The sequence below is a fragment of the Heliconius melpomene genome, chromosome 16 (genome assembly GCF_056956725.1).
Source record: "Heliconius melpomene rosina isolate 202511_hmr_F chromosome 16, ASM5695672v1, whole genome shotgun sequence".
Lineage (NCBI taxonomy): Eukaryota > Metazoa > Arthropoda > Insecta > Lepidoptera > Nymphalidae > Heliconius > Heliconius melpomene.
Window position 1 is genome coordinate 7668833 of NC_140404.1, and position 26528 is coordinate 7695360.

At 31.7% G+C, this 26528-nt stretch overlaps 5 protein-coding genes across 7 annotated transcripts; 3 read left to right on the top strand and 2 right to left on the bottom strand.

The window, feature by feature from the left end:
* Nucleotides 1-19: 19 nt before the first annotated feature.
* Nucleotides 20-3411, bottom strand: Ykt6 (YKT6 v-SNARE homolog). 2 transcript variants are annotated; one of them, XM_085199285.1, is made up of 2 exons: nt 3259-3411; nt 20-3132 (listed from the first exon to the last, which is right to left on the bottom strand). In XM_085199285.1, exon 2 carries the CDS (start codon nt 3093-3095, stop codon nt 2499-2501), a length of 597 nt encoding a protein of 198 aa, XP_085055411.1. In that variant the 5' UTR covers nt 3096-3132; nt 3259-3411; the 3' UTR covers nt 20-2498. The 2 variants fall into 2 exon arrangements, with proteins under 2 accessions (XP_085055411.1, XP_085055410.1); XM_085199284.1 differs by having other exon boundaries at nt 3216-3386.
* A 623-nt stretch (nt 3412-4034) lies between these two features.
* Taf8 (TBP-associated factor 8) lies at nt 4035-7141 on the top strand. The gene is made up of 6 exons (XM_085199282.1): nt 4035-4335; nt 4409-4507; nt 5312-5499; nt 5954-6104; nt 6411-6545; nt 6965-7141. The coding sequence occupies exons 1-6, from the start codon at nt 4188-4190 to the stop codon at nt 7081-7083; spliced, it is 840 nt and encodes a 279-aa protein (XP_085055408.1). The 5' UTR covers nt 4035-4187; the 3' UTR covers nt 7084-7141.
* Nucleotides 7142-7547: 406 nt separating this feature from the next.
* Prosbeta4 (Proteasome beta4 subunit) lies at nt 7548-8803 on the bottom strand. Its single transcript, XM_085199283.1, has 4 exons — nt 8586-8803; nt 8318-8511; nt 8077-8239; nt 7548-7745 (listed from the first exon to the last, which is right to left on the bottom strand). Exons 1-4 carry the CDS (start codon nt 8689-8691, stop codon nt 7591-7593), a joined length of 618 nt encoding a protein of 205 aa, XP_085055409.1. The 5' UTR covers nt 8692-8803; the 3' UTR covers nt 7548-7590.
* Nucleotides 8804-9308: 505 nt separating this feature from the next.
* On the top strand, nt 9309-12223 carry LOC146530887 (mitochondrial tRNA-specific 2-thiouridylase 1). 2 transcript variants are annotated; one of them, XM_085199290.1, is made up of 5 exons: nt 9309-9548; nt 9631-9981; nt 10858-11084; nt 11413-11580; nt 11868-12223. In XM_085199290.1, the coding sequence occupies exons 1-5, from the start codon at nt 9473-9475 to the stop codon at nt 12165-12167; spliced, it is 1122 nt and encodes a 373-aa protein (XP_085055416.1). In that variant the 5' UTR covers nt 9309-9472; the 3' UTR covers nt 12168-12223. The 2 variants fall into 2 exon arrangements, with proteins under 2 accessions (XP_085055416.1, XP_085055417.1); XM_085199291.1 differs by having other exon boundaries at nt 9311-9548; nt 9631-9732.
* Nucleotides 12224-12571: 348 nt separating this feature from the next.
* drosha (ribonuclease 3 drosha) lies at nt 12572-26328 on the top strand. Its single transcript, XM_085199286.1, has 19 exons — nt 12572-13673; nt 15310-15391; nt 15630-15837; nt 16272-16407; nt 17036-17191; nt 17684-17904; nt 18140-18267; nt 18622-18751; nt 19118-19289; nt 19688-19895; nt 20631-20871; nt 21246-21466; nt 21929-22060; nt 22372-22543; nt 22843-23024; nt 23417-23581; nt 23987-24147; nt 24506-24651; nt 24838-26328. The coding sequence occupies exons 1-19, from the start codon at nt 12772-12774 to the stop codon at nt 25281-25283; spliced, it is 4209 nt and encodes a 1402-aa protein (XP_085055412.1). The 5' UTR covers nt 12572-12771; the 3' UTR covers nt 25284-26328.
* Nucleotides 26329-26528: the final 200 nt, after the last annotated feature.

Consider the following 26528-nt stretch of genomic DNA (forward strand, 5'->3'; position numbering starts at 1 on the left):
AAAATCACAAACAATATCATTAAAAGAATTAAAATATGAAAAGAACTATATATTTCATAACTATAAAGTTTACATTACAAATTTAACTTAATTTTACCATCATTGTATGTTAACTATAGATACTACATCTAGCCATTCTATATTGATGAACAACAAGTATAGCATTATTTTATATGAATACAACTTGTGCAAGGACATATTGTGTAATTAATATAATAAATATTTATATTCATATTTTGGAAACAATTTACTACCAAAAATTACAAACTCAAATATAAAACAGAAATTGTTTATACATTTATGTATTTAATTAGCCTTCTTTTACAAGTAAATGCGTTTTACAATTAAAATGTCACTAAGATAAGTTATTTCATAGTTATATACGTTATCTGATCAAAAACAAAACAAAATTGTTACTCCCCTTTGTCTTAAGCTATAAACATTATTTATTTAAGTCTTAGTTCAATGTTACGTAAAGTAGTAATTAAACAAAGGCTTTGTTTAAAAAAAATATACAAATTGTGATGATATAAACTTATATTTATTTGATGCTATATAAATGTATACTAATAATAATCAACATTGAGATATTACATATATTTTTTTTACTTTAGAAAACAAAAATGAATGACATTGTTTAAATGACACGATTATCATGGATGCCTATAGTAGATTATTCTGAATAGAAACTATCCTGAAGGCATAAAGCATCTATAAACCTTCATCACTCAATTTATTTGGCTAAGTAAGCTCCTAAACCAAGTCAATTGGAAATATAAATTCAAGTAAATATTTTATTTCCTGTGAGTGTGGGGATTGAACCCACGAGTCGCGTTTACATTCATGCTTTGTACCCCTGCGCTACAACTGACCTCTATGTATTAAATGATTTATAATTATTAAGAAAGATTTTAAATATATAAAAAAAAAGTAATAAAAAATCGTAATAAAAAAACGAACATCTAATTTTATGAAAATGTAATATGAAACACTTAATCATTATAATAATAAATATACATTTAAAAAATCTGATGAACGATGTCAAAGTGAAATAAGTAATTATACAATTTTAATTATTTGCAAAATCCCTCACAAATATATTTAATCTATGAGTATATTACTTTTACAAGTTGTGTATATTACTTTTACAAGTTGTCACAATTTTGTTTTAATAACATTATTTGTATAACTAAATAAGGCTAATTTACCATTTTAATACCATTACAACACTCATAGTGTCACTTTAAAGTTTTAAAAATTATAATTTGCTAATTTTAATATTTTTAACAACTTGTAAAATTATAATTTATAAAACATTGGCTAAAAGAACGGTATTGTTATTTTATTCAAAGTTTATACGTAACACAGATCAAAATATTTCACGATTTTGTCAGATTTGACTTGGAAGCATTTATTAAATAAAATTGGAATGATAATATTTTAGAAATAACTTTTGATTGAACAATAATATTTTTTTATCTTGTAAGAACATAGAAATGCAAAAGTCTACTGTACTCTAATTTAACACAATATTTACTACAGCAAATATTATAAAAGCTACCTGAATTTTAATATTTTCTTACTCTAGTAAGAGGATATAATGACAAAATAGAATTGAGGCCAGTTGTAGCACAGGGGCACAAGCATGTGACTTTGAACGCGACAGATCAAGTCAAGGAGCAGCATTGGGTTCCACTACAATTCAATGCCACACTTTGTCTTGCTCCAGAACCAGGATATGAAAATAATTCATTATTCAAGTGGCAATCAAACTCATAACTGTGCATTTAGTCAAATGCTTTGCCACTCCACCACAACTTTAATTAACCTCATTTTTAATAATTAATTAACAAATTTAAATTAAAAGTAAAAAAAAATTACCACTACATATACCAATACCAATCATTGTATTAAATGTCCCTTATGTTGTTTCAACTTTCTTTAACCAAAACTTTATCTATGCTATTTGCTTATCAGTAAGTATAACTAGTATTACTAAGAACAATATATGCTAACTCCTTGAGGTATCACACATTACATGATACTATAGACACTTATAACATACACAATATGTAATTATGTTTTAGAAGTTTACAGACACCTGTTCATATATATCAATCATAGAATATGTTTGGACATCTACCCTCCTGCTAGAACAGTTGAGTTTTAGTGCTATTTGTCATTGTTATAGATTTAACCATTTTTTTATTACAAATGTGCTTGATTTATTTATATGACTTTGTGTTAATTAATATTAACAGAGCAATATTACTATAAATTTCTAATGAAATGGGAAATGGAAGTAATATTGACTTCTGTCTGTTTTTCCAAACATCATAACATGCTGACTATACTATATAAAATTCAGAATACATTTCCAACATTAATACTTTACACAGCAAAAGCTTATAACACTTTGAACAACTTTGATTAATAATATATCTAAATTCAATATATGAAAATGTAAACATACAATATTCCTATGGCCAAGTTTATGTTTAAAAATTGCAACAGCTATTTGTTTTGCGAGCAGTCTTATAAAAAGCTTTACTATGCATGGAGAGGCTGTCAGATTTTGCCACCAAATCATCAAGTTTTTCACCTCTATCTAATACTGCTTTTATAGTGTCATGTAAAATAATTTTTGTTTCATCCAAGTCATTTTGTATCTTTGTTAATGAATCTGCTTCCTTAGGATTTTGATACTTTGCTAAATATTGAGGTAAAACTGGAAAGTCTATAGAAGATTCATCTGATGTAGGCCAATTATTGGGAGGTATTTTTGCAGCAAATTCATCCAAAAATTTTGTAATCAGAGTATGTGCCACTCTGTTAGGATATTCATGGTCAGAAATCAAAACACCTGCTAGATTGTCAGCTCTTACATAAACTTGTAGCATATATTCCCCTTCTTTGACCGATTGTCTTGATGCTGGTTGTGTTCTTTCCACCATTGTCTTACTAACGAAAGTCATAAATTCCTGTACGGAAGCTTTTTGAAAGAAGCTGAAGCTTTGTAGATCGTATGATGCCTTTAAAACAGTAGCGTTATTTACGCCCTTATAAAGGACAGATAATGAGTACAATCTCACCATTTTCTGTGATGCTTAGTCTTTGCCAAATCAGGAACACCTAGAAATGCCTCATATTTAGTTATTGCTATTAAAAAGAGCAAATTTAACTGTAACATTTAGAAATCATTCAGTCAAGCTTACCAATTACGTATTCTAAAATTATCTTATTATAAACTAAAATTACCAATATTAACTTAACACAGTGCCCTATACTATTCAAAAAAATCTTGCTTTTCTTTTATATTGAAGAGAAGTAAAAATAAGTATAACACTTATACTAGACACTACGTAGACGTAATTAAAATGTTATATGACATCTGACAGACAGATTCGAATGACATTTAACTTTTTTGCAGTCTAAAAAAATATTTTAGATTTCCAAATACAATAAAAAATATAATTGATCAATTCAAATCAATGAATCAAGTAAATATATAGTATAATTCAGCTTGGTGCTCTTGTAAGAGCTAAAAAAAGAAAATGTAAAATATCACATTTCCTCAATTAGGATCGCCCCACAACCTCCCGCGATTACAACTGCACGCTATCGCCACGACTGACTTCGATATTAATCTTCTTTTTATTATTTTCCCTATTTTATTAATCCATTAATCATAATTTTAATCTTATATCTTATTATGCTTCATCATATCAGCCTTTTGACGCCCACACTGTTGGACATAGGTCACCCCCGGTCACACCAACTGGTCCTGCGGTGCCTGCATCCAACGGCTTTCTGCGATCTTCATCAGATCGCCGGTCCACTAGATAGAAGGCCTACCAACCGAATGTCATCGTGTATGTTAATTGTTTTATTTTTTAATTTATAACGTGATATGGTGTGAAAATTTTAATAAATTAATACTAATTGGAATTTTATTCTGGAAATAAAATAAAGATTTATTTATTTATAATCTGTGTTCACTAGTTATATCTCTGTGAGATGTCAATTCTAAACTGTAAACACTAAACAATTAACTGTCAGTCACAGCAAAGTTAAACTTAGTGCTTATTTTGTAATATTTACAATTCGATTTATTTTTAAATAGTTATATTGATTGAGCCTCGTTGCTTTTTAATTTATAAACTTACTTCTTATCCTTAAATTCAGATATGTCGGAAAGTACTGAAAAGGTTGATTTTTCTTGTGATGCAAGACGACGAATATTAAATATAGCAGTTTCAACAGTACTTTTAGAGACTGGATTTGATGCCACTGATAAAATGTCATTAGAAACTCTCACAGAAATATTGCAATGCTGTAAGTAAATAATTAATGAATAAACTAATATACACATTTGTTTATTTTCCCATAACAATTCCTTATCTTGTAGTTTTAACTGAAGTTGGAAATTCTGCAAAAGGGTTCTGTGAATTATCTGGACGTGTTGAACCAGTTCTTGGAGATGTTTCAATGGCTTTAGTGAATATGGGTAAGTTTAACAATTTCTTTTTATATACTTAACTATAGATTGAAAATCATGCATGCTTAAAGCAATTTCTATTTCTTTGTCTCTTTTAATATTATTGGTTATTAGCGACCTGCTCGCGGCTTCGCCCGCTAGAAATACACAATTATTTATTTACTAAGATGAATTACTTTGTTGTTCTAATGGCATTATTATTTTAAAAACAATAACCATACATTGAAACCTAAAGTTTCAGCCAACCAAATACTTAACGTTTTTATTTATTAAGCAATTTAAATAAAGGAAACACTAAATGTTAAGGGTATTTGTAATACAATAGTAAATATTGTATTGTAACAAAAACACAGACAAACTGACCAAAATAAAAAAAATATTTTATTGCATTGATGAATGCCCCCGATAATAGATTTTCTCATATTAATCTTCCAAGTACAGATAGTAATCAATTTAAATTTTATTATATGTTAAGATCATTGATAAATTTCATTTTATATTAGAATATATCTATTTATTGTAATAATTGAGACCATAATGGTGAAAAGTGACAACAATTGTTGTCGTCTTGGTCCCCACTTGGGGTAATGAATTATTTTTAATAACTATTGTAGGATAGTGCAGTGTTGAGTTACTAGATTCCATCTGCCTAATTTGATTTTACCCACTTTATGTAATCAGAGTTAATGTGATTTCTGTTATGACTAAATGATAAACTGGGCAGAAAGTAGGAATAGAGTGTCTTAACTAAATTTCTTTAAAAATATATATATTTTATCATTCAAATTTACTTCTATATCATTCCCCAATTAGGAATAAGTCTACAAGGTCTAGAACAATATGCGGCTAGACCAAATCGGCATGTCATTCAGGCCCCACAACAAGCACAAGTACCCCGTACACCAGCTATGCTTTCTGCAGGTTCTAAAGCTAAGCCTGCACCACATATACCATTCCACTTGCCTCCATTACCAGATCCACATGCTTATATACGGACACCAGTAAGTGTTGAATGTTAATATCAATTGTCTTTTTGATTTTCTTGCGTGCAGCAAGTTAAGCAGTAACATCCTACTATTACAACACACAATGTGGGTTTGATCCTCATTTATAAGAATATTTACTAATTAATAAAATATTTTAAATTATTTACTTTTTCCTACTCTTGTGGAAAAAGTTTGGCCTTGAGGTCCAATGGCAGTGCTCAACATACTATGTATTAAGTTTAGGCAGAAAATGGAGAAATGAATATCTTAGTACTACATTCCCTCTACAATTTAAACCATGAGGGACAAGTGTGAAGCTAGAAAAACGCTTATTTAAATGTCAATTTAATGTCACACAAATAAACATAATAAAGACATATTTCAATGATTATTTTACCCTACACTCAGAATATTAAACCTTTCAAATCAAGTAATATAGTATTAATACAATTTTATCTTTTATTAACAGACTCACAAACAACCGGTCACAGAATATGAAGCTATTAGAGAAAAAGCTGCAAATCAAAAGAGAGATATTGAAAAAGCACTGACAAAGTTTCTTGCTAAGACTAGTGAAACACACAATCTCTTTAATACTGAGGATAACCAAGTGTTTCCATGTAAGTTGTTAAGTGTTATATGTATATAAATGTTAGTCAAAGTCAAATGTTTTTATTCAAAAGAAGGAGTTACAAGCTTAATTTTTTTAATGTCCATTATTGTTATGTTGGAATCTACTTACTTCTAAACTTAAGAGTGAACTAGATTTATTTTAAGTGAAGTTGTGTGTGGATTGTACCCATAACCACCGTGTTTAAATGTCATCTTACTGAGCCATTGTGGTTCTTATTTCATAACACATATTGCATGTAACATCCTTTAATAATATATCTACTATTAAAAAATATTTACATTTTGTTTTTCAGTGATAGCATGTAAAGCAACATTCCCAGCTTATTTGCCATGTCTTTTACCAACTGACCAGGTGTTTGATTTTGATGAACTGGAATATCACTTCCAAGTAGCAAATAGGACTGAAGACATGCCCGCTGACAAAAAAGGTAACCCATTCCTTTTTCCACTCATTTTTTATATACAAGGTTTTTAGCTTCATACTTTTATTTTATTTCTTAACTTCACGCTATCGTGCACATAGCGTTGTAAGCAGAGGGAATCAAGAAACCTTGTGTTAAGACATTCTGTTACCATTAAGGTGTTGCATTGAGTGGCGGAACTTGATGCCGCGCTATGCTTCATTACCAGAGAGAGCAAATTATATTATATTCTTTCTCCTATGGGAATCGAACCCACGACCGTCACTAGTGTCACAACACTATTTTCTGCTTTCCACTGCATGTGTTTTTATCCAGAATGAGGAAACTTCTGTTGAGGATCCTTAATTCCCTTTTCATTTAAAATACATATAATATAATTGCATTTTCAACAATTGTTGGTATTTTATTGTAATGTTTTATTTTAGATCAATCTGACAATGAAGCAGAGAATGGTGGTGACAATGAAAATGCAAATAATTCACAATCTGAAAATCAAGACACTATAACTGCATCCAGCCCAGAAAGAAGTAAAGCTGGTGGATAGTTATAATATTTTGCATATCCTTACTGTAAATAAAAATATATTCTCTTTATAAACATAATATTTGTTTTAATAAGATGTCCCATTTATTATATTGCTTTGTAAGTTTTGTTTACTTTAATAATTTGTAATAATGAGACTCATGATGCAGTGGGACAGTGTCCTTCATTTGCATGGTTGATTTTAATTTTGTCACCCTTGTAGTCAAAATAGTGCATTAAATTTCAACACACAATGTACCTAAATCTATCTAAAATAAGACAAAATGTTGAAAAGTGTCTTAACACTAGGCTGTCTTTGCCTATTCTGATACATGGAGAAAAAAATTAAAGTAAAATAAAAAATTATACTCTTAAAAAAATACATAAATATATTACATAAACTAGATCTAAAACATATCCCATATTTAAAATTCATATCAATAACATATCTGTTTAAAAAAGGTATTAAAATAATGAAATGAGACAGAATTTTTATTATTATTTAATTTATACTTAAAATACAAAAAAATCACTTCGAAGATGCAGAGTTGATTACAGGCAGTACTTTAATACCATCTCTGTTAACCACTGTTACTTGGAAGTTGGGTAAACTCACAAACAGCCGCTTATGAACCTCTTGTACACATTTCTTCAGAATGTTGTACGCCTCTTCTTCTGTTGCATCTATTAAATACATATTTTTAAAGTTAGTACTTTAGTAATATTCTACTTAACAGTTAACTTAACTTGTAATATTACTACTTAACAATAAAAATAAATTTAATTTCTTTTTAGCAGAAACCTTTTATAAGTTGGTAAACAGGGTGTCTACACTTGTTTTTTTTTACTCTGACATTCTATGTTGACGAACAGATCAATACCACAAATCGTCTTATAAGGAAATAATAATGTTAGCTCTCCAAGTGGGGACCAAACCAACAACTATTGTGCTTACAGTCATATACTCTACCACTGCTCCCAATTTTACAAATAAATGTCAAAATGATGCAGTTACCTTTTTTATGATAGCGATCCATAATACTCAAACTTAGATAGCCACCATACCCATGAGCAGCAAAAGGTACTTTCATGCTAGATGCCAAATAATCCATAAAGTATAATTCCGGACCATTTTCTTTATCGTAGCCTCCCATCAGGATGTTAACAAAATATGGAGACTGTAAAAACAAATATTTTAGTTGTTTTGAATATAACTTATAAGTTAATATCAGACATAGACTTCAAATTATACTGACGCTACTTCTTAGATATTCTGCGAGATTTTTTCGGGTAAAATTTGCCGCAGCCGAAGGTCCTAGTTCATAACCGTTTCGCATTTTATATAGTTGGATATTCTTCGCAATGTATTCCGCAAATTGTGAAGTATCACCAGAGTCACCAATCACACCCATAACCAATTTATCAGATATTTTATATACTTTTTCTTCATCTGCAATAATAACATTAATAAGTAAGAATATAAAAAAATAAACGCAGGGAATGTATCAAAAGTTAATAACATACCATCTTTCATCACCATAATACTATGGCCGGCTGTTTGATCCGCGGCAATCATAACAAAATCATCACACTGTATTCCTAATAAGCATTGTAAGTTGATATTCGACATTTTAATGGAATAATAACAGAAAAATACTTAAAATCAACTAGTACGCCGCAATGACAATAGAAATCGACAATTCGACAGTAACCTAAAATGCAAAACTGAAACTTGTCAAATCATTTTGTATATGTAGATAAAATAAGGCGTAGCAGTAGAGTACATTCAAAAAAAATATTTACACCGTACTTTAAAGATAGTTGCAGTAGGTAAATAATAACAATTTTTTTACTTTAACTTTAGATTTTCCATAATTTAAATATAAAAATAATTTATATTAAAGACTCTAATAATTTATGTTAAAGAATGAATTAGCATTGGTTTTACATTTCCTATGGAGTATTTTTTATAATCACAAAATACCAAACTATAAATTTATTTAGACTTTTGCTGGGTCAACAGGTACGTCATACGGTACGGAGTAAATAGAAAAAAATAGATGGAGTTAATATTGATGTAACAACATGATTTCTCAATTGATACCTAATTAAAAATGTTTAAAATAATCGTTTATATTTTAAAGGTTAATATTTCAGCATCTGTTATCGAAGTACGATAGTACGGTGCTGTATAGTCAACTGTCAAAAGTGTTCAGCAACATTCGTGAAATAAATGAGTAATGAGAATGACAGCAACAGCTGATTTAAGAAATTAAGATGTATTTGCCAAGTTATGCCATTACAAGCCAAGTTTTACATACATAACCTGAAAATGTTGCCTGAGCTTATGAAAATACATAAATAAGTTCAAATTTCGTCCTTCTATAATTAAACGTAATAAAAAAAGAAAAATGTTCAAGAGAATAGCAGTAGGAATTTCAGGTGGTGTAGATAGTGCGGTTGCTGCATTGCTCCTAAAAAGGGCAGGTATAGTTTATTTTAAATTATCTGAATGATTCTTATTACAATTTTAGTACAAGTACTTACAGTACATTATAATAATTTCTAGGTTACTATGTCGAAGGAGTATTTATGCGAAATTGGGACAGCAATTATGAATCGGGGTTTTGTTCAGACGAAAAAGATTTTGAAGATGCATCATTTGTATGCCGTAAGCTTGATATTCCTTTGCATAGAGTTCACTTTATTAAGGAGTACTGGAATGATGTTTTTACTGTCCTGATCAAGGAATATGAGACAGGACTCACACCAAATCCTGACATTTTGTGCAACAGATACATAAAATTTGATAGATTTTTTGAACATTGCAGGAACAATTTAGGTGTTGATGCTATAGCAACCGGTCACTATGCCAATACCTCTTTTGGGCCCTTTTTAGAAAACTACAAAGATAATGATGGTAAGGCAAGATCACTCAACACTCATAATTACACATAGGTGCCTCCTTCTTCTTCTTCTTCCTGGCATTAATCCTGGCTGTTACCAGGGTCTGCCTTCCTACTTAACCTACTCCACTTTGCACGATCTTTTGCGTCCTCGGTGATTAGACCATTGGCTCTCATGTCCTGCATCACGACATCCAACCAGCGCTTCCTTGGGCGTCCGGGAGGTCGCGCCCCAACTAGTATAGCAAGGCACTTGCGTCCGACATAGTTCTTAGGCCGGCGCGTAACGTGGCCAAACCATCTCAAGCGACGCTCTTGGAGCTTATCCGCTACGTGACGGACCCCAAGACTACCTCGAATGAATGTGTTGCGTATGCGGTCAGACCGCATTACGCCGCACATCCACCTCAGCATCTTCATTTCCGTGACGTGAAGCTCCAGAGTGTGCCGAGATAGTGCTGGCCAACATTCGCTGCCGTATAAAAGAACCGGTCGGACGATGCTCTTGTATATCAGCCCCTTGAGCTTGGGCGGTATTCTGCGGTCGCAGACCACACCAGTGACCTCCCGCCATTTGGCCTAGGCAGCGCTTATCCGGCCTTGGACATCGTGCCTAAATTTAAGTAAATATTTCATTGCCTCGAGTAGAGATCGAACTTATAGCCTGGTTTAGAAAAACAAACACTTTACTACATAACCTCATTGGCACTGACCATTTTGTGATTTATGTCAAAGTAAGGGGCATGAAAAACTAGGAAAGTATTTAAAGTTTGTAGTGATAGAGTATTGTTATGACTACAATTAACCACAATAATTTTTTACATAAGCAAAATGTTTACAGTGCATTTTATTTACATACTATTAAAATTAAGTAATTATTTCATTTCCAGGTGCTAAATTGCTGCAGCCTTTAGATAAACATAAAGATCAAACATTCTTTTTATCGCAAGTAAAACAGTTTTCTTTAAGAAAATGTATGTTTCCAATAGCAAATCTGTTGAAAAATCAAGTCAGAGAAATAGCAAAAAATGAAGGGCTTCTTCAAATAGCTAGCAAAAGAGACAGTACAGGTATTTGCTTCATAGGGAAAAAAAGATTTAAGAACTTCATTGATGAGGTAAGTTTTGTTTTTTATTTATTAAAAATCTTAATTTTATATATCAAATAATTAATGTTTTCTTTTTATTGTTGACCATATCATATCTACATATTCAATATCTACAAAATATTTTTTTATCTTATTGTTAATGTTACTTCTTGAAATTGTCAACCTTTTTTTTTGCAAAATATAAAAAATATTTGCATATTTATTCTCTAAAAATTAAGAGTAATTTTATGTCTTCCTCAATATGGAAAAAAAAAGAGATTTTATGGCATTTCAATTACAACAAAGAAGTTTTAATCAACATTGAAATACTTTGTAAAATCATATATTTTTATTTTAGTTCATTCAAGTAAAGAAAGGAAACTTTATTGATATAGACACAGGCCAAGTAGTTGGGGAACATTCTGGAATCCATAAATGGACAGTTGGACAAAGATGCTGTCTGTGTAATTGGAAACATCCATATTTTGTATTTAAAAAAGATTTGGAATCTAATAACATTTACGTGGTATGTGTTGTAACTGTTAAAAAATATTTATATTAATGATATTTTCACTTCATTGTATATCCCATATAGAGCAAATTACTGCCAAGACACTCCATTACCCATTTTCAGCTCAATTTTGAAACTCATAACCATGCTTTAACTTTACTAGAGCAAGGATATGAAAATCATTCCTCAAGTGTTTATCAAACCCATTTACAGTCAGACATTATACCACTAACCCTCAATGACCTAAATTATATTTTGCAAGGGATTGTTGGTGGTTATTTGATTTAAAGTTATAATTTCAGGTAGCAGGTACTGAGCATCCAGCTTTATGGAATAACATTTGCAATACAGATAAACCTCACTGGATTAACAAACAACCTTTTGAGTTAGAAGACAATAATGTTTTATCATGTTTATTTAGATTCCAGCATACAAAGCCACTAGTACCTTGTAAAGTTATTAATAACTCTGAAGGGTTAACTATTATATTGCTAGAAAAATTACGAGCCCTAACTGAGGGGCAATTTGGTGTACTATATAAAGATGAAGAGTGTCTAGGTGGGGCGAAAATCAAAAATGTTTGTCATAATTTAGTTTATTAAAAAGAATGTAATGAAATATTGTCTTTTTTAAAATAAACGGCTAAAATACAAATTAATCTAGTTTTATACTCTCTGACCCATTGTCTGCCCAATTTTCTGCTCATTGCATTGTGTAGTGGAATTCGATACTGCGCTTAGTGTTTTTACCAAGGAGAAGAAATGAAAGTTCACTAACTAGGAAAAATCGAACCCGCAAATGTCGCCTTCACAGTCAGATATTGTACCCGTGTATGACATATTTTAAAGTTAAACTTGCCTAATAAGAATAACTTTAAGCAATAAATTATAAAACGAAATCTGCTTAGATAAATTTTACTCAGTAACTAATCACAAATATTATCTGTGATGTTAGTTCATGATAATTGACATTGACAGTTGCATTTGTTTGGATGTTCTTGCTTCATGCAGTCTGCGATTTTTATAATTACATACAGAAATACAGATGAGTTAGATTAATAGATAGTATCTAAACTAAAGAAGAAGATAAATTCACGTAACGCTGAACAGGCGCCTAGAGTATTATAAAAAGTTATTGTTTTTATGAATCGTGATTTCTATGTTAAATCATATTAGAGTTGAAATTTGAATTATTGTCCTTGTCAAAATGTCGATACCTCCACTTAATTTTAGTGTGCCACCGCCACATTTTAATATACCACCTCCTGTAAATCCTGCAGTTATTCCTAATCAACAACCACAGCCAACGTATAATCAGCCACCACCTTTTATGCCTCCAATTCAACATGAAGTACTACCGGCTTCTTACTTACCCTCGGCGTCGTCGGTTAATATGATTTCTCCGATGACTCCTTATCTACAACCTAATGTTAATGTACCACCTCCTTATGCAGCAACAACTCAAAATTACTCTCAATCAGCTTCTTATTATTATCAGTCAAATTCAAATTGGCAAAACTATGATAAGCCTTCCACTTCGTTGACTACTTACAAAGTTCCTGAAAAACCAAGTTCAAGTTATTCTGGAAACTATTTCTATGGGAAAGATGGGAAAAATAGTGCAAGTGAACAAGAAAGGCACTACAGTAGATCTAGAGATTCATCCAAGTCACGATATTCTCCTCACAGAGAACAAAGTTACAATAGAAGTAGTAGATATGATCGGGAACGGTCAAGATCGTATAGGTCTAGTCGCAGTCCAAGTTATCGAAGTCATCACAGTCGCAGTCCATCTCGAAATCGATATAGAGAAAAGGAAGAATATTACCGAAAAGAAAAATATGCCAAAGAAAGATACGAAGAGTATAGAAAACATGACTATGTAAGGCATAGAAGTCCTTCATATAGAGATTATAGAAGTATTAGCCAAAGTTCTAGTTATAGCCGTTATGATTTAAAAGGACACAGAAGCCCTGACAGATATCATTCCTCACATCGAAGAGAATCATCTCGTAGCCATTTCAGAGATTCATCACCAAGATCATCAAGAGCTACTCCATCTACATCTAAGCCTTTGACTGACAGAGAGAAAATTTTGGATGATTACAGGTATCTAAAAAATTACAAAAACATAAAACTAAAAAAGTTGTTTAAATGTTCATAATTAGAAGTAATTGCTCAAAGTTTTATAATTTAGAGTCTACATTTTAGACAAATTTTATTATATTTTACAACTACATGGCACAGCATATATTTGACTTTAAATAATAATTTTAATTGTACAAAATAAGCCATATTCTATAAATTTTATGTTTATGCTTTATATTAAGATAAATATAGGTGAAAATAGACAACATTTTTTTAATAATAATTTCAAAAAATTATTCATTCATTTAATAATCACTTTTATTATATTTTACATAACAAACATAGTTTTGTATTCTTTAAAGAGATTCAGGTTATTATAATATGTTACAATATAAATATTTAAACTTACCAACAAAAGTATTTATTTAGTTAAATTTATAAGAACTAGTTACTATTCCAATTTTTGTTAAACTATGTCATTAGGTAGATATTTAGAGTTACCAATTATCATAGGCATCTTTTATTTCAACCCAAGAGTGATCTTTTTCTTAAAAGAAATGTTTTAGGTATACATACTTGAAGTACTTAAACTTTTTTCAATATAATGTTTTTTTTTACTATTAAATACCATTCCACTGGGCAATATTTTGGTTATTACCTTTATATTTCAAGTTTATGCCTGGATTTGAATCATTGTGTGTTGAGTTCCAACAAACCCAATTCTCTGTTAAATGTCTTGTTTTGTCTTCATTTGAACATGGATGAAGATTTTTCTAGAAATGTTTAGTGTAACTTTGAATTTTTAAGCTTTTGCACAATTCTCACACAATGTTCATTCTTTAATACAAAACCACTCGGACAATTAGCTTTGAGAATAAACGATACAATATTTTGATATTCCCATGAGTCCAATTCAATAACAGAATCACCTTTTTTAGACAAAGTCAATGAAGTTGAAAACACTATTGATAATAAGAGTAAGAGAAGTATTTTATTCATTGTCAATTTTTATTTAAATGCTAAAATTCTTGAATTTTAAATAGCAAAACTATTTAGTTCAAATAAATAAATCTGTTATAAATGTGTAGGGAAATGTTAAGTATGAACTTTTGACCTATTTAGATATCTCATGGAGCTGTTTTGTCATTTATGTTTTATCTTATCGTTAATGTCGCTAAAATAATTCTAAGTCAGATGGTTTTTTATACTTTGATGATGAGAACAAATATATTGATTGTTTATTATTTGTAGTTAAGAAACACTTCAAGTTTAACTTATAAATTATTGATCTACAATAATGCTTACACCTGTGTATGAAGGCCTTTTTAACTAATTTACAAAATTGTTTATAATTTTTATCACAGTATAATTATAGAAACACTACATTTCTAGTTTCTCATGTGTAGATTAAGAAGATGAATATTAAATACTTAACTAAATAATAAATAAGTAGTCTAGACAAATTTAATTATTAGGTGTTTAGAAAAAATATTTGAAAAAAAACCCTTCAAAGAAATGTAATATTTTACTTCTTGTTTAAAGACACATTTTCTGGTTGAAAATAAGATTTTGAGGAGAACTGCCATTTTACATTGTACATTGCCATTTTCTATTTATAATTAAAAACTGTTAAATTGAATTTATTTGTTAAATTCAGAAAGAATTACTGTCGCACTTCAGAGGACTTCATCAAGAAAATGGAGGAATGGTCAAGAGAACATAATTCGGACGATGAAGAAGTAAGATAATCTTGTTAACAACACACCTTACCTGCACCTTCTCGTCCAATTCTTGAGGCTTTTCGTGTTGAGTATCAGAACTCAACGCAGCTAACAACTGTGCCATACATCCAGTTAAATAATTTATTATCCCGAGTGAAAATCCACCCACAACCATCACGTTTGTAGTCACACGCTGCCACTGCGGTACAACGGCTTATATCCAGTTTAATTTTTTAAACTGTTTTTATTATTTCAGGTTTCAAAAATGTGGTATCGAAGTTCTCCGGCAGAATTGTATTACACTCAAGTAGATGATGAGGAAGGCGTTGAACAGACAAAAAAACTAGAGAAAATATGTGAAAAATTCTTTAAAAACCTCATAGAAAAGGGCAGAAAAGCGAGACCGACTGATGATGAATTGCCACCATTAAAACCTCAGAGGGCCAAAATTTGCAGCCACAAAGGTAATTAGAAAATAAGAAAAAAATATTAATATCTGCCGCGATATTGGAACACTATTGAGTATAAATTCATATCTTGAATGGAAATGTACCACTGAACCATCGCTATACAGACATTGTCCCATGGTGGGTATGATATCCTTAGTTTTGGTCTCTTGTTTTAATGTGTCAAAGTAATTATGGTATTTCTTTATTAATTATTATTTTATTCTATTTGGGAAATGATAGTTCACAGTATGATTTATCGCTAATGTTTTTAGGAACCTTGCCCACTAAAAAAACCCCATACTCCCCTTGCTTACCAAAAATTAACTTGTGAGCTTGTATAGAAATCACATACAACTTTTTATATGTATAAGAAAAGTTTAATAACTTAAATACACAGTTTTAATTATAATATTTGAAATATATTATACAATTAAATTCAACTATAATAGGAGAAGAGAAGAGTTCATCATCCTCAGAAAGTGATGAAAGTCTAGACGAAGAAGGTTTGCAAGGATATACTGATCGCATCATGTTGGAGCTGCAGAGGAAACAGAGCCACCCGCGGCGGCTCCACCCAGAATTATGGTAAGTTAAAAGAAATACTTTATGAAGTTTGTGAGCACAGATATGAGTGAAACTCGCGCATGTACATTTGTGTGCACAATATAATTTGATGTACGGAGTTTGGCGTTACTCTGTGTCATATTTTAGCGAATTTTATAAATATATAAAAATAAAAAATAGCTTTATTCATTTTAATTTTTTCTTGAGTTGAGTCATTGAGACTTTCTAGTAAGTAATCGAAGTTACTTATGTTGAGTACCGCCACCTCCACTACCACTCAACACACCATGTCTTCGGGATTAGGCAGAAAGTGGGGAACGGAGTGTCTTAACAGTAGGTTCCATTGCTTACCCTGCTATGTGCTGGACTGATATTTTATTATTTTGAAAATCTTCATTAAAATTTAAAATATTGTTGAGTTTTTAACTGTAATTATTAACAGTAAACGCGACGGTCGTGGATTATGTTCCCATTAGGTCGAATAAATTGTGATATGCTCGCTTTGGGTAAGAACACAAAGCACGGCGTTGAGTTCGGTCACTCAATACGCAATGTTTCGGAATACCGATGCAATACATATAGTAAAAGTTAACCTTAATTTATATACGATTTCTGAATCAAAAATCAAAACTATATTTGTCGTCTCCAGGTTCAATAACAGCGGTGAAATGAACGGCGGCCCTCTGTGTAGGTGCAGCGCGCGCGCGCGTCGCCACGGCATACACCACGGCGTGTACGCGGGCGAGCAGACCTTCCCAAAGTGTGTGCCCACTAAGAGTAATATTGGGAAGTTGTATCATTATTGGTGAGCTTTTTTTTTGTTGTTTGTAGATTGTATAGATATACTATTAAAAATACTTTTTTTTTAAAGTATAGTTATAGTATTATATGATATCTTTGCTCGGTGGGCCATATGACTATAAACGCAAAGGAAAAGTATTGATTCTCGCTTGTCGTCGTCTTGTGGAGTGTATTAACACTAGATTCCCTATGCTTACTCTGTTGTATGCCAGATTCAGTGGTTTTAATTTGATTTGATTTAAAGTATAATGATTTTTATTAGTTATTTTCCTTATAGTATCTTTTTCCCTTTTGCCTCATTTGTAATTTCAAATCTCACTACGATTATTTTAAAAGTACGATATTATTTATGTGGCTATATTTTTTTCTTGTAAATTATTCGTTTAGAATCGGAAGAGTAATAGATAAATATTAATATTTTATATTTTTTTGGCATATTTATTTCCATATGAGACTCTTTCATGGTTTTAAAATAAATTGTTATTATTATTTTCAGTATAACAGTATCACCACCTACTAATTTCCTGATCAAAGCTCCAACCATTATAGCACATGATGAGCACGAGTTCCTTTTTTCTGGATTTTCAATGTTTTCCCACTATAAGTTGAAGAAGCTGCCCAAATGCAAAGTCATAAGGTTCAATATTGAATACACGATATTCTACGTGGAAGAACCACCACCGCAGAACTTTACTATACAAGAACTGGATGTATTTGGTAAATATGTTTTTGATATGGGATATAAAATTATTTTTATGGCCTATTAATATATAAAAAATATTATTATAAAAAATATTACTATAAAAAAAAACGAATTTACGGAAAAATATTCTTAATAATATTGAGCATATTAAAATCTCTTTTACGTAAGTAAATAACCTACAAGCTGCAATTTCAGTCACATTAAAAAACTTTTTATATTTACTCATATAATACAACATTTGTATTGCAGAGGATTATCTTTTCAAAGAATTGATGGAATTAGTAGACCTGGATTTGGGCAAAGGGTCAGAGGATTCGTGTTCACAGTTTCACTTCATGCCGCGTTTCATACGATATTTACCTGAAGGAGGATGTGAGGTATTCTTTGATTTTCAACATTTTTAAAATCAACGAAGTTTACGCTTTGATTGGTATATCGTCAGGTCCCAGCGCTTTCTCTTGTTCGAAGGTAATTAGGAGTTTCTTTAAGGGTTATTGGGAAAATATGTCGGAGCAGCAGCACTTTCATTCTATTTCTCCAGATATACTTTTTAATGTTATTGAATGTTCCACTCGACTTTGTAGTATCAGAAATAGTAAATTTTATTACAAGATTATAAGTTATAATCCACTTTAGACATGGACGGTTCTTAAAAGACGGGGGTTCTAGTCCCGCTACGTTTAAAATTTTATACATGGTCTAGAATATTTTTATATATATTTATTTCACAGGTACTATCAATGTGTGAAGTTTTGAAATATTTGATAAATGAAAGTGACTACCTCATCCCTCCGGAGCGCCTTGAGGAGTTCCACGACATGGATCATTACAGTTGGCAGAAATTTGTTGACAGGATTAAAGGTGCTTTATATATATATTTTTTTATTTTTCCATTTATCATCATATTTGTACCTGCGGCATCGTTCGCGTGGTCAAATGGATATAACAAAGAATTGTGTATGTGGCAATGTCATACATTTTGAGTGTCTGGGATGAAATTATTAACATAATGTAATATAGTCCATTGCTTTCTCGATAAATGGGCTGTTCTACCCAAAAAAATTGAATTCGAACACATAATTCCTAGGGTTTTTTATAGTTATAGATTTTAATTAAATTAAAATAAAAGACAAATATTTTTTATTTCCATCTATATTTATAATAAATCATTTAAGAATATTTAATATAACTTTCACTATTTTTTTCCATTATTTCCACAAAACTCAGGCATGATAGTAACTTATCCTGGTAAAAAGCCGTGTTCGGTCCGCGTGGACCAAATAGATCGCACTCCGCCCACTCCAGACTCGAAGGAAGCTAAGGATATCAAAACTTACTTTCCGGAAATTGTACACTTTGGTATAAGACCACCGCAGCTTAGTTATGCTGGCAACCCTGAGTGAGTTTCAACTTTTTTTTTTATTATGATATACATTTTTCTGTCGTTAATTAATATTTTGTTTAGAATCATTAATTAAATAATTATTTAAATATATTACCTTTCTATACTAATTCACATGATATGTTCAATATTTTGTTTTATTCTTTTTTCATTTTTTTTTTGTAAAAAATATTTAAAGTAATTGCATTATTCTATCTATACATTATTCCTTTTTTAATTATATAAATGAATATATTTAAATTATTTTCATTTGCCTACTCTGGCCCATAAAGCGCCGTGTTAAGTTGCGCTACTCAATACTCAATATCTCAAAAATTGTATTGAAAGTAAGTGACAGTGTCTTAATACAAAAAAATCGCATATATCTATTACACAAATATTAACACTTATTCCAGATATCAAAAAGCATGGCGTTACTACGTTAAATATCGCCATTTAATAGCCAATATGGCGAAGCCCTCATCAATGGAGAGACAAAAGCTTGCGGCCAAGGAAGCGCTTTTACAAGAAATGAGGACTCAAAGTAAAATGAAAAGAGATGTCACAGTTGCTATATCTTCTGAGGGATTTTATACTACGGGCCTCATGTGTGATGTTGTTCAGGTGCGATTTATATATATATATTGTTTTAGGTTCACGCTGTATCCCACACGATAAGCAGAAGGAATCTAGTTTTAAGATAATCCGTTCCCCGTTTTCTGGCCATGTTTTGACATATGTGTTGAGTGGTAGCTCAATGCCGCGCTTTGTCTTGATTCCAGAGTGAAGAGTTAAAATAATACATTTTCCAGAGTGCAAAGTGAACCTTCAATGGAACAATTTCCTTTTTTAGTCAATCATTGGTTTTATTATTTTTTGTTATTGGATTATGCAAAGAGTATGAGTGCACTAGTAGTGGTGCGTGTTATTTAAGTTGGACATCAAAAATCCTAATTAGACACGAAAAAAACGAGCGCACAATGCAACACACAAAAACACAATGACCTAATACATTAAACCATATTGAGGAAAAAATTCGAGCGCAGGTTCATTAGTCCGAATGTATTTTTTAATTTTCTTGAAGAATCCGATTAAAAAAAAACACAATTTCCCAAATATCTGCAAAACCAATAAAAATCGCTGAACATATTATATAAATATATGAGGATGAAAAGAATATGTTCTGAGGTTCAAGGTTCCCTACCCATAAGCGTTTAGAATTTTCCTTGTTTAGTTAATATTGCTTTTTTGTTAAGAAGTACTAATGAATGGTTTTGATTATTTACATTTATTTTTAAGTTTTAATGAAATTAATTACTATTATTTTGTATTAGTACTTATTGTTACATTATATTCCAGCATGCAATGTTAATACCAGTATTAGTGCGCCATCTACGCTTCCACAAATCCCTGGATAGTTTAGAAGAAAAAATCGGATATACATTCAAACAAAGGGCATTACTACAAACAGCACTTACACATCCGTCTTATAGGGAGAATTTTGGTACAAATCCGGATCACGCCCGCAATAGTTTGACTAACTGTGGCATAAGGCAGCCTAAATATGGGGATAGACGGATACATTATACTAGGAAGAAGGGTAAGTTTTATTTTCATTGAATAAAAACGATTTTAGTAAAGAAAAATAGACATTAAAAATGAAGCGGCAATGCCTGTCTGTACTTGCGACGGTTGTGGGTTCCATTCCAACCCAAATGTCTACTTTTCTTTACCAAAATCACACTAGGGATAATAAATTATTTCCGTTCCTGGCTCTGGTAACAAGATAAAGAGTGGCGGCGCATGGAGAACAAAATGTCTTAATAATAGGAATTCTCTGTCTATCCTGCTATGTATGGGATAGCGTTAAGCTAAAAAAATATATATAAATAAAGCAACAGTAAAACTACATTTATAACAGTTATAGCTATTACTAAACTGCCTTAAAATTAAAAACACAATTTAATTTCACAGGCATAGTAACACTAATAAACATAATGTCTCGTTTCGGCAAAATAAGTGAAACGGAATCAGAAATAAAGCACAACGAGCGTCTCGAGTTCCTCGGCGACGCGGTAGTGGAGTTCATATCCAGTATACACCTGTTCCGTATGTTCCCCGGACTGTCTGAAGGTGGTTTAGCTACGTATAGAGCTTCGATTGTGCAAAATCAACATTTGGCGCAGTTGGCTAAGGTGAGTATTTCTTTTTTTTTTGTAGTATTATTTGTGTTCATTATATAGAGGCCAGACGTGGCGCAGGGGCAGGAAGTGTGGCTCTAAACGCGACTTCTGTGTGTGGGATACAGTGTGAAACTGATAAAAAAAATATGTATATTTTCAATTTGTATGATTAATATAAAGTAAAGAGGTAATCTTGGTGTTGAGACAATGTCTCTCTGTAAACAGGATAATTGTGGATGCAATCGTCCAGGTCAATGAATTATTTTTTTTCCCTGCTCTGTGAAAAACATAGTGTGGCGTTGAATTTCGTTACTCCAACATGAATTTGGATGCAAAATTGCCTACCATGCCAATTTATAGACCATATCCCAATACGATCTATAAATTGGCCGGTGCAAGGGAAATGGTCAGGCTTAACACTAGGCTCCCTCTGCCTTCCCTATTTCACGCGTTTAACAGTAACTGTGTTTACAGAACATAGGTCTGGAGCAGTACATGCTGTACGCGCATGGGTCGGACCTGTGTCGCGAGGTGGTGATGCGGCACGCCATGGCCAACTGCTTCGAGGCGCTCATGGGCGCTCTGTTCCTGGACGCCGGGGTACAGGTATGTATAGATTGTTTTTGTTTTTTTTTATTTGCTGCAAGCTGGGAGGACACGAGAGGAATTAAAACATTCTGTTCAGTTATCGGCCCGTACATAAGTATAAAACTGGCTAAATTGAAATAAAAGAAATTATCAGATCCAAAGCATTTATTGCATATTGTGCTTATTTCTTTTAAATAAGAAATGGTGGCAAGTACTACCAAAAAAATTACGAAGTAAGCTAACGAAACGAAACGCCCGCTTACTTTCTCTATTCATCAACTTTTAAAAGGTTTAATTTATTGATCCACTACTATACTTATCTTTCACAGGTTACGGATAGAGTATTTGGTTTAGCACTTTGGTACCACGAAGCTGATCTCCTCGAAGTGTGGACGAAAGATCGCCCACATCCTCTGCAAGATCAAGAACCGCTTGGTGATAGAAAATATATAAAGAACTTTGAATTTTTACAGAAATTGACCGAATTTGAGGAGTCTATTGGTATGATTTTTTTTTATCTAAAATTATTATTGTTATAAAACCGTTTTGCATAAGAATAGGTTATATTGGATATTGTTTTCGTTATATATTTTTGCTATTAAACAATATGTTGACGATATATCTATTGTTAGTTAAAATCAAATGTAATAAAATGAAATAATACTTTATTTTAACTGAACTTTGCAGAAGAAATTAAACTAAAAAAATGAGTAGTAGTAGTAGTAGTTACTTAAATGAGACAGCAGAGTTTTCTGCTAATTAACAAATATTAAGTTTTACTACTTTTTATCTAATTACAGGTGTAAAATTCAAACACATTAGACTTCTAGCACGCGCATTCACCGACCGCTCCGTGGGTTTCACGCACTTAACCCTAGGATCTAACCAACGGTTGGAATTCTTGGGAGATACAGTACTGCAATTGGTCGTATCCGATCGCCTTTATAGACACTTTCCTGATCACCAGGAGGGGCATTTGTCGGTATAGATATTTTATTTTCTTTATAAATTATCTTCTTAGTAATTTATCTCGTTACAAAGCAAACTACCTAAAAACCACAAACACAAACACAAACCACATAAATTTGAAGGTATAAAATAAAGCGCATTGTGTTCCGCTACTCAACAACGCCGCACAATGCCTCCAGAATTCGCGGAAAGTGGGGAATGGAAGTGTCTAAATGAAAACGGAGTATCTTAACACTAGATTCTCAGTTTCCCTCTGCCCACCCTGTTATAAGCAGGATACAGCGTAAAGCTATAAAACAACAAAAAAATATTTGTACAGCGACACTGCTATATGCGAGATACAGCGTGAGGCTAATAAATGACAATTTACCTTAACCATTTATTTTCTTATAATTAATTCCACAGTTACTACGCTCGTCGCTGGTCAACAACCGCACACAGGCGATGGTGTGCGACGACTTAAACATGTCCGCGTACGCCATATACAACAACCCCAAAGCGAAGCCGACCACCAAAAAGCATAGGGCTGATTTGCTCGAAGCGTTTTTGGGTGCTTTGTATATTGATAAGGTATATAATATTTGAAGAATAATTATTACATACTAACCATGAGCACCCCAAACGACTCTATTTTATTTGTAAATTCCGTCCTGGCACGTCTGAGACAGACTCTGAGTATAAGCACAATGGTTGTGGCGATTTGAATTCCACTCTAGAAAATGAATTACTTTTGCTTCCTCGCTCTCATATCAAGACAAAGCGCAGGGTTCAGATCTGCCGGCTTTCACTCAAACACTCACTCTATACATATTTTTTTATTGTATTTAATTTTTCTTAAATTGTACCACTCTCTAGTAGCACATTAACTATCACTATGCTTCAGACAAATCGAGATAACTCCTTTTTTAAGTAATAATTTTTATTTTTTATTTTTATTATATTTTAAGTGTAACAAGAAACAGTATACAATTTCAGAACTTAGAATACTGCCAGGCATTCTGCAACGCGTGCCTGTTCCCGCGTCTCCAGGACTTCATACTCAACCAGAACTGGAATGATCCTAAGTCTAAACTGCAGCAATGTTGCCTCACGCTGAGGTCCATGGAAGGCGGCGAGCCGGATATACCTCTTTATAAGTATGTTTATTATTGTGTTTTTAGTGTATTGTTTTGTGTTTGAGTGTACCTTTGTGTTCGTGTGTAATTTTTTTGTTAACAAACATTCTGGGGTGAGTGTTGCCGATCCGGCATCATCGCCCCCACACTTATAATGTGAACACCCTTACCGCAATCTTGCTGTTTAATATATTTACAATAGTTACTAATCAATATGCTGTTTAATTATTTAAAATTATCCCTTGTTATATATTAATTATTTCTAAAAATATTTATTTTTGCGAATTATACACAACCTTACCAATAAATCATTAATAATATAACATTTTCGATTAATAAATGATAATTGCATATCATTTTATAATTTTTCTGTGTGCAGGGTGATCGAATGCCTCGGCCCGACAAACACTCGCGTGTATACAGTCGGCGTTTACTTCCGCGGCACGCGCCTTGCAGCCGCGCGCGGACACTCCATACAAGAGGCAGAGATGAATGCCGCGGAGCTCGCACTTACATCAGCACATGGTATGTCACTTAACCCTATGTCACTCAGTGTACTCCGATATTAAACAAAGTTTACAGATTTCGTTGTTATAATCATAAGATAAAGTGGTCTATTTGTAATTTAAATTAAAGATAAGTCATATTAATGACAATTAGCGACATTAACATAACACTTAAATATGTATTAATATAAATATAATTTCACAGAACTATTCCCACAACTTGACCACCAAAAACGTATTATCGCTAAAAGCATAAGAAAAAAGAAAAATCGCCAAAAGGGTAAAGACAAGATGCCCAATACTGATAAAGAAATTTCCAGACAACAAAAAAGAGTAGAAGATAATGCACCCAAAGCATACAGAATAGGCATTCAAGAGGACAGTTCTGACGAAAGTGTTAAAGAAAAGTCTGATAATGAAAAAGAATTGAATTTTGATGAAGAAAACTCTGCCAGTGATTCAGGTCTTGACAGTGATAAGGAATCCATACCTGATAATAAATTAGAGCATATACAAGTTAGCAGTCTTCTCAACGATATGGAGAAGTTGAAGGAAGATCTTATTAAGCGAAATGAATACGAGAAATTAAAAGAAAAATGTCGCAGAAACGAATCGGATGATGAAGATTTGATATTTGCCAAAAATCACTGAATTATAAGTTTTTTTTTTCTGTTAATATTGGTTAACTAAGACGTCTTATATAGCTTTTTTAATGTACGCTTTTCTTTTGCTCAACATGTTAAATTTCACATCGAATGGTATTTTTTTGTGGTAATAATGCAGCTACTATACGAATAGTGTCAATACACTCCTGTTCCTCATATTCCGCCCAATTTTCGAAGCATTGTGTGGTGTATAGAGGAAATCAACGCTGCGCCTTTTCTTGTTGTCAAAGCGAGGAATTAGAACCTAGTACGAATCGATTCCTCTACGTCACCCTCTACGTCATATTATATAATGTGAATCATCAGATATATCTACTTAATTAAAATTTTTATTTTTTCTGTTATAATATTATTTAAATTTTTTCAATAATAGTAAATACATCAAAAAGTTCATGTGACGTATAAACAATTATTGATAATAATAGCTTTCTAATTATTAATTATGTAGATATTTTAGTCTTAATCAACAATATATTATAAAGGTCCATTTGTAAGACATAAAAAACTAGTATAAACATTAATGTATATAAAGTTGTGAAATTTGAGGTAGTGACTTAAAGCTTGAATTAAGTTGACGTGTTGACTAAATTCTATCTTATCATAAGGATTTAGTCTTTTATAGTGATTGTATAAGTGAATATGATGAAATCTATTTTTTGTATAAGTTAAACTAAATAGTTTTTCTGTAATAAGATTATGTACATAATATCTAGATATAAGTTGAAAGTAGAATATCTTTCGATTTATCAACAATATGTAAAGTTTCAAAGAATAGGAAATATGAATACAAAAATTTCACACATTTAAAAAAGTTATATCTGATGATATACATATAATTATTTTCAAAACCTTTAGTAGTTGTCCTAGAGCAAATTTTCTGAATTGTAACATCATACATTAAAGTCACCTGAAATTCGAAGACAGCTTAATTGGACGTTATTTTGCCTCAATTAATTGATCTAGACACATTTATAAAAGTTATTAGATTATATTGTAACGGTATGTATGTAATACATAAATTAATATATAATATTCTTTTATTTTATAATTTGTCCTAACTCAGAGTTCAGCTCACTCTAGAATGTCGTTTAAATTGGGTCGTTTTAAAAATACAGTTATTTGAAGGCGTTAGTGATGGCGAACTGCTTATACGAAGCGTCTTTTAAGTTCTAATTTGCCGTAACCTTCATATAAACCAGGAAACTCCTTAAGATGAGCCCCCTACACAGTG